This window comes from Somniosus microcephalus, unplaced genomic scaffold (assembly GCF_052327205.1).
Source record: "Somniosus microcephalus isolate GS21.2 unplaced genomic scaffold, FLI_Smic_1.0 unresolved_chr6, whole genome shotgun sequence".
Classification (NCBI taxonomy): domain Eukaryota; kingdom Metazoa; phylum Chordata; class Chondrichthyes; order Squaliformes; family Somniosidae; genus Somniosus; species Somniosus microcephalus.
Genome location: NW_028225184.1, coordinates 21479339 through 21489574, shown reverse-complemented (window position 1 = coordinate 21489574; position 10236 = coordinate 21479339). Strand labels below are relative to the sequence as shown.

The following is a 10236-nucleotide window of genomic DNA, read 5'->3' as shown; positions in this document are numbered from 1 at the left end:
CCTAACACCTTGACTAGATTCAGCCTCTGACGTGGATCAAGGCTGGCTCGGGCCCAACACCTTGACTAGATTCAGCCTCTGAGGTGGATCAATGCTTGCGCTGGCCTAACACCTTGTCTAGATTCAGCCTCTGTGGTGGATCAATGCTGGCTCAGGCCTAACACCTTGACTGGATTCAGCCTCTGTGGTGGATCAATGCTGGCTCGCGCCCAATACCATGGCTATGTTCAGCATCTGAGGTGGATCAGAACTGGCTCAGGCCTAAAAACTTGACTAGATTCAGCCTCTGAAGTGGATAAATGCTGTCTCATGTCTAACACCTTGACTAGATTCAGCCTCTGAGGTGGATAATGCTGGATCAGACCTAACACCATGAATAGATTCAGCATCTGAGGTGGATCAATGCTGGCTCAGGCCTAACAGCTTGACTGGATTCAGCCTCTGAGGTCGATCAATGCTGGCTCGGGCCCAACACCTTGACTAGATTCAGCCTCTGATGTGTATCAATGCTTGCTCAGGCCTTAGACCTTGACTAGATTCAGCTTCTGAGGTTGATCAATGATGGCTCAGGCCTAACACCTTGAAAAGATTCAGCCTCTGAGGTGTATCAATGTTGGCTCATGCCTATCACCTGGACTAGCATCAGCCTCTGAGGTGGATCAATACTCGCTCAGGCCAACACCTTGGCTAGAATCAGCCCCTGAGGTGTATCAATGCTGGCTCAGGCCCAACACCTTGACTAGATTCAGCCTCTGAGGTGTATCAATGCTGGCTCCGACCTAACACCTTGACTAGATTCAGCCTCTGAGTTGTCTCAATGCTGGCTCAGGCCTAACAGCTTGATTAAGATTAGCCTCTGCGATGGATCAATGCTCACTCAGGCCCAACACCTTGAATAGATTCAGCATCTGAGGTGGATCAATGTTGGATCAGCCCTAACACCTTGATTGATTCAGCCTCTGCGCTGGATCAATGATGGATGGGGCCCAACACTTTGACTATGTTCAGCCTCTGAGGTGGATCAAAACTGGCTCAGGCCCAACTCCTTGACTAGATTCAGCCTCTGAGGTGGATCAATGCTGGCTCAGATCTACCACCATCACCAGATTCATCCTTGAATGTGGATCAATGCAGGCTCAGGCCTAACAACTTGACTAGATTCAGCCTCTGAGGTGGATCAATGCTGGATCTGGTCTAACACCTTGACTAGATTCATCTCTGAGGTGGATCAATGTTGGCTCAGGCCTAACACCTTGACTAGATTCAGCCTCTGAGGTGGATCAATGCTGGCTCAGGCCTAACACCTTGACTAGGTTCAGCCTCTGAGGAGGATCAATGTTGGATCAGGTCCAACTCCTTGACTAGATTCAGCCTCTGAGCTGGATCAATGCTGGCTCAGACATAACACCTTGACTAGATTCATCCTTGAATGTGGATCAATGCAGGCTCAGGCCTAACACATTGCCTAGATTCAGCCTCTGAGGTGGGTAAATGCTGGCTCATGTCTAACACCGTGACTGATTCAGCCTCTGAGGTGGATCTATGCTGGCTCAGACCAAACACCTTAACTAGATTGAGCCTCTGAGGTGTTTCAATGCTGGGTCAGGCCTAACAGTTTGACTGAGTTCAGGCACTGAGGTGGGTCAATGCTGGCTCAGGCCCAACACCTTGACTAGATTCAGCCTCTGAGGTGGATCAATGCTTTCTCAGGCCTAACTCCTTGACTAGATTCAGCCTCTGAGGCGGATCAATGCTGGCTCGGGCCCAACACCTTGAATATGTTCAGCCTCTGAGGTGGATCAAATCTGGCTCAGGCCGAACACCTTGACTAGATTCAGCATCTGAGGTGGAAATTAATGCTGGCTCAGGCCTAATCCCTTGACTAGATTCAGCCAGTGAGGTGGATCATTGCTGGCTCAGGCCCAACACCTTGACCAGTTTCAGTATCTGATGTGAATCAATGCTGGCTCAGACCGAACACCTTGACTAGATTCAGCCTCTGAGGTGGATCAATGCTGGCTCAGGCCCAACACCTTGACCAGATTCAGCCTCTGAGGTGTATCAATGCTGGCTCAGGCCCAACACCTTGCCTAGATTCAGCCTCTGAGGTGGATCAATGCTGGCTCAGGCCTAACACCTTGACTAGATTCAGCCTCTGAGGTCGATCAATGCTGGCTCAGGCCCAACACCTTGACCAGATTCAGCCTCTGATGTGGATCAATGCTGGCTCAGGCACAACACCTTGACTAGATACGGCCTCTGAAGTGGATCACTGCTGGCTCAGGTCTAACACCTTGACTAGATTCAGCCTCTGAGGTGGATGAATGCTGGCTCATGCCTAAAACCTTGACTAGATTCAGCCGCTGAGGTGGATCATGTTGTGTCCATCAGTAGTAAGACACAAGACTGCAGGAGAAAGATACAACAGGTGTTTACTCAATGCGGCTCACTCTGGAACTTAATTGTACAGATTATTACGCCGTGCTATATACAGGTGTGGTCACTGCCGGAACTAAAGTATACATGAGCTGTAAATAGTAGTTCCCCCTTAAACGGACATACATTACAATTCCTCGGGCTAGATTTTCAGTCGCTTGCGCCAGCAGTAAGCGCCTTAAGAGAAGTGATGTCCGGGCGCTATGCGTGTAGCGCCCGGGCGCAGCGCAGTTTGCGCCCCGCCCCAAATTAAGTTGCCCGTTAGCGCCGGCGCAAAGTTTAGCGCCCGCCCGGATGCGCGCGCAGAAAATGATGTCACATCCTCGTGCAACGCCCTTTGGCCGCTCCGATTGCAAATTTCAGTCGGACCGCCACATTGTGCGGCGGGCGGCCGGAGCGTTTGGAAAAAGGAACGCAACACAACCAGCGCGGGCCCCGGGGGGCACTAATTAAAGGGAACGTCCTCTCCAGTATAAAGGCCAGCCTTTTTTCAGAAAACAGTCTTGTGCAACGCATTTCTGGAGACACAACAAGGAGGATAGCTAACTGGTTTCAAGCAGCAAGAGCCAGGTATTTTTGGACTCAGGCCATAGCGCTGCAAGTGGCCATTTGGAAATTAGACTGTTTGCCAGGATTTGATGGGGGCTGCATGGGGTGCCAACGCGGAGCTGCAGCGCCATGTCTGTAGGGCTCGCAGACGCATTGTGAGAGCGGCAGCCCTGGCTAGAGGCAGAGGGGGCTACAGGCGTCGGCCACGTAGGCCTTACCCAGTCAGGCTATACCGCCAGCAGCGCTCCTACCTAAACATGAGTGCCACGCGATGTGTTAGAAGGCTCCGATTCCGAAAGGAGGTGATTGCAGAGATCTGCCACCTGCTTCGCCGAGATCTGCGGCCAAAGCTCAGGTGCAGGACGTCTCTGTCGGTGGAAGTGAAGGTGACGGTGGCATTGAACTTCTATGCCACCGGCTCCTTCCAATACGCTGCTGGGGACATAGCAAACATCTCCCAGTATGGCGCGCTTTGCTGCATCCGCCACGTGACCGAAGCACTGTTCAGAAGGAGAAGCCAATTCATCTCCTTCCCCATGGCCCTCGAGAGCCAGCATCAGCGCGCATTGGGATTTGCCAGACTCGGGGAATTCCCCTTGGTGCAGCACGCCATTGACTGTACGCATGTGGCTTTGCGGGCCCCTCTGGAGCATGGCGAGCAGTATCGCAACAGGAGGGGCTACCATTCTCTGAATGTGCAGCTGGTATGTGACCACAAGCAGCGCATCATGGCAGTCAATGCAAGAATGAGGAGGAGACTGGAAAGGCTACTCAACTTCACAATCCTGGTCAGATCGTTGTATTTTTTACGACATTGTTTGTGGGTCCTGGGGGCCTCGCCGGTGAACATCACCCTCTGGGCGATCTGCTTCCAGGCTTTGGTGTAGTCATGGTGGGTTGGATTCCTCCCACTCTCTGGAAACAAGATCTTGCGCCTCACCTCCAGAGCTGTGACCATTATGTCCAGATCACCCTCTGAGAAGCGCAGGGCACGCTGACGGGCCTTCTCTGGCGTTGCCATGACTCCCTGGGGCTGAGCAGCATTGTTGAGGCCTCTTTGCAAGGCTGCAGTGTGCAGGGCGTGGCAGCAGATCAATTCGTCCCTTCCCCCTTTAACAGCTGGTCGGCACCACGGGGACTGCTGTCAGTGCAAAAATGACCGCACCCGCGCTGCGCCCCGCCTGGGCGCTATCCCTCTGGACTGCCGGCTTAGCGCCTAAAGGTAGGAGTGGAACGCCTCTTTTAGCGCTCCACCACTCTCTTAGGGCGAAGCCACTGAATTTCCAGCAACGGGGCGCTACTTTGGGGCGGGCGGTAACTTCGGGCGGGCGCTAAGATTAGCGCCCCAAAACTGTTTATACTGAAAATCTAGCCCCTCATCTTTTAGATTAACAGTACCATAACACTCATTTAGCAATTAAATATCAAACTAATTACAATTAACACTTTTATCATACAACGTTTGCTGAAAATAGTTCATTTATATATTCAGTCTTTGGGGAGACTTCCTGATCCTTTCTGGATAGCGCCTTTCCCGAGTGTCTCGCTCTTGGTACGGAGGCGATTCTGGCACCCTGTCGTCAGTTGGGTCATCAGCTTCCGATGCTACTGTTTCTGGGGTAGATGCGATCTCTACGTCGGGTTCCTCACCAGGTACGTATGGGCGAGGCATGGGGTTGGCTTGTTCCTGTGACTCTAGGATCTGGTCAGCATGGCATCTCACGATGTTCTCCCCAACGTCCACTGTGTACATTAGTGGGCCTGCCATGTGCATATCGTTCCTGGCTGCCATTTTTCTGTTCGGTCGTCGCGGGTCAAGTCTGGTTGCCCTACATTGAAGCTCCTTGTTGGCTTCTCATGGATGTGCTGGAATTGCTTACTCTCAACATCTCTTTGTACGTTTGGTCTGAGCAAATCCAGGCGAGATCTTAACCTTCGTTTAAAGAACATCATGGCCGGGGCCTGGTGGGTGACTGCATGTGTCGCATTCCAGTAGGTGAACAGGAAATTGTCCACCTTATGCTGCAGTGGAATGTTGTCATTGTACATGGCCTTTATTGCCTTCTTAAAGGTTTGTACGAACCTCTCAGCCAATCCATTTGTGGCTGGATGATACGGGGCGGATGTGTAATGCCTTTCCCCATTCCTTTTCATAAATCTTCGAAACTCTTCGGACACAAACTGTGGTCCGTTATGAGGGCAAGCTGCCCTGGCAAGCCGTTCCTAGCAAATATGGTCCGTGGGACTGCAATAGTTTTCTCCGTGGTGGTGGAGGACATTTTGATCACCTCAGGCCATTTGGAGTGCGCATCCACGTCTATTAAAAACAATGAGTCCACGAATGGACCAGCAAAATCAAGATGCACCCGTTGCCATGGAGATGAGGGCCACTCCCATGGGTGTAGAGGGGCATGTGGTGGTGCATTTTCGACCTTCTGGCATCCTGAGCAGCTCTTTGTCAGGTCCTCGATATGCTGATCGATTCCCGGCCACCACACGTAAGCCCTAGCAAGGCTTTTCATTTTTACCCCTCCCAGATGACCCCCATGAAGCTCATTGAGCACTCTACCCCTTAACTTGGGTGGAACTACCACTCGCGATCCACACATCAAGGTCCCCCGGCACACTGACCGCTGTTCTCTTCTTGTCGAGAATGCTGGCAACAGTGAGTCGCCATGTGCTGGCCATCCCTTCACCGTCAAATCATACACCCGAGACAGTGTCGGATCATTTCGGGTCTCCTTTTCTATACGAGCATTAGTTACCGGTAGGTATTCAACTGTAGTCCAATGAAATATTTTGACAGGATCCACTGCTGGTGCTTCCTCCGCAGTAGGCAGTGGCTGGCTTGATAGCCCATCAGCATTTCCATGCTGTTTCGTGCCCTTATATTCAATCGCATAGTGGTGCGCCCCTAGAAAGTGTGACCATTTTTGTAGTCGTTGCACAGTCATCACCGCAACGCCCTTCTTCGGATTAAAAATGAAGACAAGAGGCTGGTGGTCAGTCAGCAAGGTGAATTTCTGCCCGTGCAGATAGTGATTGAACTATTTCACTCCCCACACTAGGCTGAGGGCCTCCCTGTCAATCTGGGCATAGTTACGCTCAGCTGAGTTTAGTGATCGTGACGCAAAGGCTATTGTCCTCTCTGAGCCGTCCGAGAATTTGTGTGACAGCGCCGCTCCAATGCCATAGGGTGACGCATCACACGCCAACCGAATTTGTAGTGCTGGGTTGAAATGGGCCAATACCTCTTTCGATGTGATTAGTGTTTTGCTCTTCTGGAAAGCTCGTTTACATTCGTCACTCCACTTCCATGGCACTCCAGTTTGCAGTAGGGTGTTCAGTGGGTGTAGTATTGTAGACAAATTTGGCAAGAACTTACTGTAGTAGTTTTCCAGCCCGAGGAACGGCCTCAGTTGTGACATGTTTTCCGGTGCTGGAGCCTTGACTATTGCCTCAATCTTTTCTGGGGACTTATGTAACCCCTCTTTATCGATAACGTGGCCACAATACGAGATCTGTTTTTTAAAAAACTCGCATATGGGGCGGTTAGCTCGGAGCCCATATTCCTTCAATCTAGTGAGCACATGCTCCAGGTTGGCGAGGCGATCACTGTCATTTTCGCCCGTGACCAGGATGTCGTCCAAATAACACTGGGTCCCTGGGATCCCTTGCAGGACTTGTTCCATTGCCCTTTGCCAAATAGCCAGAGCTGATGCTACCCCGAATACCAGCCGGTTGTATGGGTAGAGACCTTTATGGGTGTTGATTGTGAGGTATTTTATTTATGCTTCTTCCACCTCCATTTGCAGATACGCCTGGGCCAGATCAATCTTAGTGAACCATTTCCCTCCAGATTGCGAGACGAAAATATCTTCAATCCGCGGAAGTGGATATTGTACGGTGTGAAGGACTGGGTTCACTGTTGCCTTAAAGTCCGCGGATAATAAATCGTTTGAACTCTCCAGTTGCATTCGACTCAGTGATTACTGAACCAGACTGAGGGTAAAAGAATCCGTTCTATCAGTCTGATCCTAACCTCTAATCTACTTTCACTCTCCATCCCACCCGAACCCATTTGATCTCCCGGGAGAGGCGAAAAACCAGGTAATAAACCCAATGGCCAATTTGGGAGAAAAAATCTGGGAAATTTCTCTCCAACCCATCTAGGCTATTGAAACTCATCCAGGAGATTACTCTGTCCCTGTATTTCCTGCAGTACTTACCTTCTGTAATAGGTGATCTCCACCCCAGCCAGGAACAGGCCCAATTTACACTTGAGGGACTCCTAGCTAGCAGCCTGTTCCCGAGGTCTCCACTAATCCCTGTGAAGGAACCACCTCCTGTAATCTAACAAGAATTAGAACACAAGAAGTAGGAGCAGGACCAGGCTACACGGCCCCTGGGCCTGCTCCGCCACCCAGAGGGCCATGACCGATCCGAACCTAGATTCATGTCCGATTTCCTGCCTGCTCCCCGTAACCCATAATTCCCTTTACGTCAAGGAAACTGTCTATTTCTGTTAAAATTTATTTAATGACGTAGCTTTCACAGCTCTCTGGGGCAGCAAATTACACAGACCTACCACCCTCTGACTGAAGAAGTTTCTCCTCATCTCAGTTTTGAATGAGCAGCCCCTTATTCTAAGATTATGCCCCCTAGTGCTAGTTTCACCCATCAATGGGAACATCCTCACCGCATCCACCCGATCAAGCCCCTTAACAATCTTATATGTTTCAATAAGATCTCCTCTCATTCTTCTGAACTCCAATGAGTAGAGTCTCAATCTACTCAACCTCTCCTCATATGTCAAACCCCTCATCCCCGGGATTAACCGAGTGAACTTTCTTTGTACTGCCTCGAGCGAAAGTATGTATTTTCTTAAGTATGGACACGACAACTGTATGAAGTATTCCAGGTGTGGTCTCACCAATACCTTGTACACTTTGGTGGCAAAAACAAGAAGGCAGATTATTATCTATATGGCAATAGATTGGGAGAAGTGGAAGTGCAGCGAGACCTGGGTGTCCTTGTGCACCAGTCGCTGAAGGTAAGCATGCAGGTGCAACAGGCGGTTAGGAAGGCCAATGGTATGTTGGCCTTTGTAGCGAGAGGTTTTGAGTACAGGAACAAAGATGTCTTGCTGTACTTGTACAGGGCCTTGGTGAGACCACATCTTGAGTATTGTGTGCAGTCTTGGTCGACTTATCTGAGGAAGGTTGTTCTTGCCATGGAAGTATTTCAGCGAAGATTCACCAGGTTGATACCTGGGATGGCAGGAATGACGTATGAGGAGAGATTGGGTCGATTGGACTTGTACTCGCTGGAGTTTAGAAGAAGGAGAGGTGATCTCATTGAAACTTATAAAATTCTACCGGGAATGGACAGACTAGATGCAGGAAGGATGTTCCCTATAGTCGGGGAGTCCAGAACCAGGGGACACAGTCTAAGGATAAAGGGTAGGCCATTTAGGACAGAAATGAGGAGGAATTTCTTCACCCAGAGAGTGGTGAACCTCTACCACAGAAGGTGGTGGAGGCCATTTTATTAAATATATTCAAGAAGGTGTTGGATATATTTCTTAAGTCTAAAGGGATCAAAGGGTAAGGGGAGAAAGCAGGGACAGGGTACTGAATTTGGATGATCAGCCTTGATCGCATTGAATGGTGGAGCAGGCTCGATGGGCCGACAGGCCTACTCCTGCTCCTATCTTCTATGTTTCAAAGTCCCCGATCACCAGCCCCAAGGGAGGGCAGCCTGGGTAAGAGCGGCTCACTACAATATCATCCCCAGTGAGCCCAATGTGGAAAGTGTGTGAGTGAGTGTGTGAATGCCCTCGACCGCTGGTCCCGTGGCCCAGGGGAGAGCGGCTCAACACACTATCAGGCCCATGGAGCTCCGTGTAGACAGTGTGTGAGTGAGTGTGTGAATGTCTCCGATCACCGGCCCCATGGGACGGTGGCCTGCGTGATTGTGGCTCAACACAAAATCAACCCCAGGGAGCACAGTGTAGGCAGATTTTGAGTGAACATGTGAATATCCCCAATTACCGGCCCCGTGGCGTTCTGGGGGCGAGTGGCTCACCACAATATCTGACCCAGGGAGCTCTCAGGCTGCAAAGTCACCATTTCTTCTCATATTTTAATGAATTTTACAATCAGAGTGAAGGGATATTTCCCCATATTCTTCAACTGCTCTCTGAACTTAGTCTGGGTCATGGCATAGATGCCAGTGTTTGTGCAGCAACTCAGCATCTGCAGCCCGAATCCCACTTCCCTTACATAATATGGTATATAGACGGTGCCATACCCCAAATACCTCATCCGGTACCATAAAAAATACACCATAAACATTGTCCATAAAACGATGAAATTGCCCGAGATAACAAATAGTAAAATTACGGATTTCCTGCGGCTCTCCATCTCTGGGTCTCTTGGATTGTCCCCACTGCTGGGACCCCGGAGTCTCCTGCGGGCTCTGCTGGACACTACAATGTGTCTGACGGTGACAGCATTGAATAGCAGAATCAAAACAAATGGGACACACGGGGTGAGAATATAATGAAGGAACTCGATTATTCCCCAGACCCGTGAATCCATAACATCAGATGTTGCAATACAAAACCAGGGGATATTCGCAAGGTAATATTGATCTGTGAACATAAAATACCAGAAAATGTTCTTTAAACCGCTCAGCACAGCCACTGTTCCTAGAACCACAGCTGCCGTTTTCTCGGTGCAATATTTAGTTTTCAGCTTCTGGCAACAAATGGCCACTAATCGATCAAAGGTGAAAGTGACGGTGAACCAGACAGAACAGTCTGTGGCTGCATAAAGCAGGACGGCATGGATATTACACACGGGGATGAACCGCACAAAATCAAACTGTCTCCAATAAATAATCGGAATGTGCCTCAATATCAGGTCGAGGATAACGAGCAGTAGATCCGACGTTGCCATGGCCACCAGTTAGCGAGTGACACATTTGGAGAGACCGCACTTTCCGCGGGACAGGATCACAATGGTAACTAAGTTCACTGTGAGGAAGGAAAATAAAAGGGAAATTATACATCAGGCTGGGGAAAAAATTGCAATTTGATGGAATTCGGGGTCAAATATGCAATTCATTGGCGAAATTCAATGATATATTCTAATTCTTTTACATGTGGAGCTGAGTACAGGGTTCATTGTAAGAATAATCGGTATAAATTGTGGAATCAATAAATGAAATGGGAATAAATATATCATT

General features: G+C 49.7%; 1 protein-coding gene across 1 annotated transcript; it reads right to left on the bottom strand.

Annotated features, from left to right (window-relative positions):
* Window positions 1-9122: 9122 nt before the first annotated feature.
* Window positions 9123-9947, bottom strand: LOC147087112 (putative G protein-coupled receptor 139). Its single transcript, XM_085978049.1, has one exon. The coding sequence runs from the start codon at window positions 9945-9947 to the stop codon at window positions 9123-9125; it is 825 nt and encodes a 274-aa protein (XP_085834175.1).
* Between the last annotated feature and the right edge of the window lie 289 nt (window positions 9948-10236).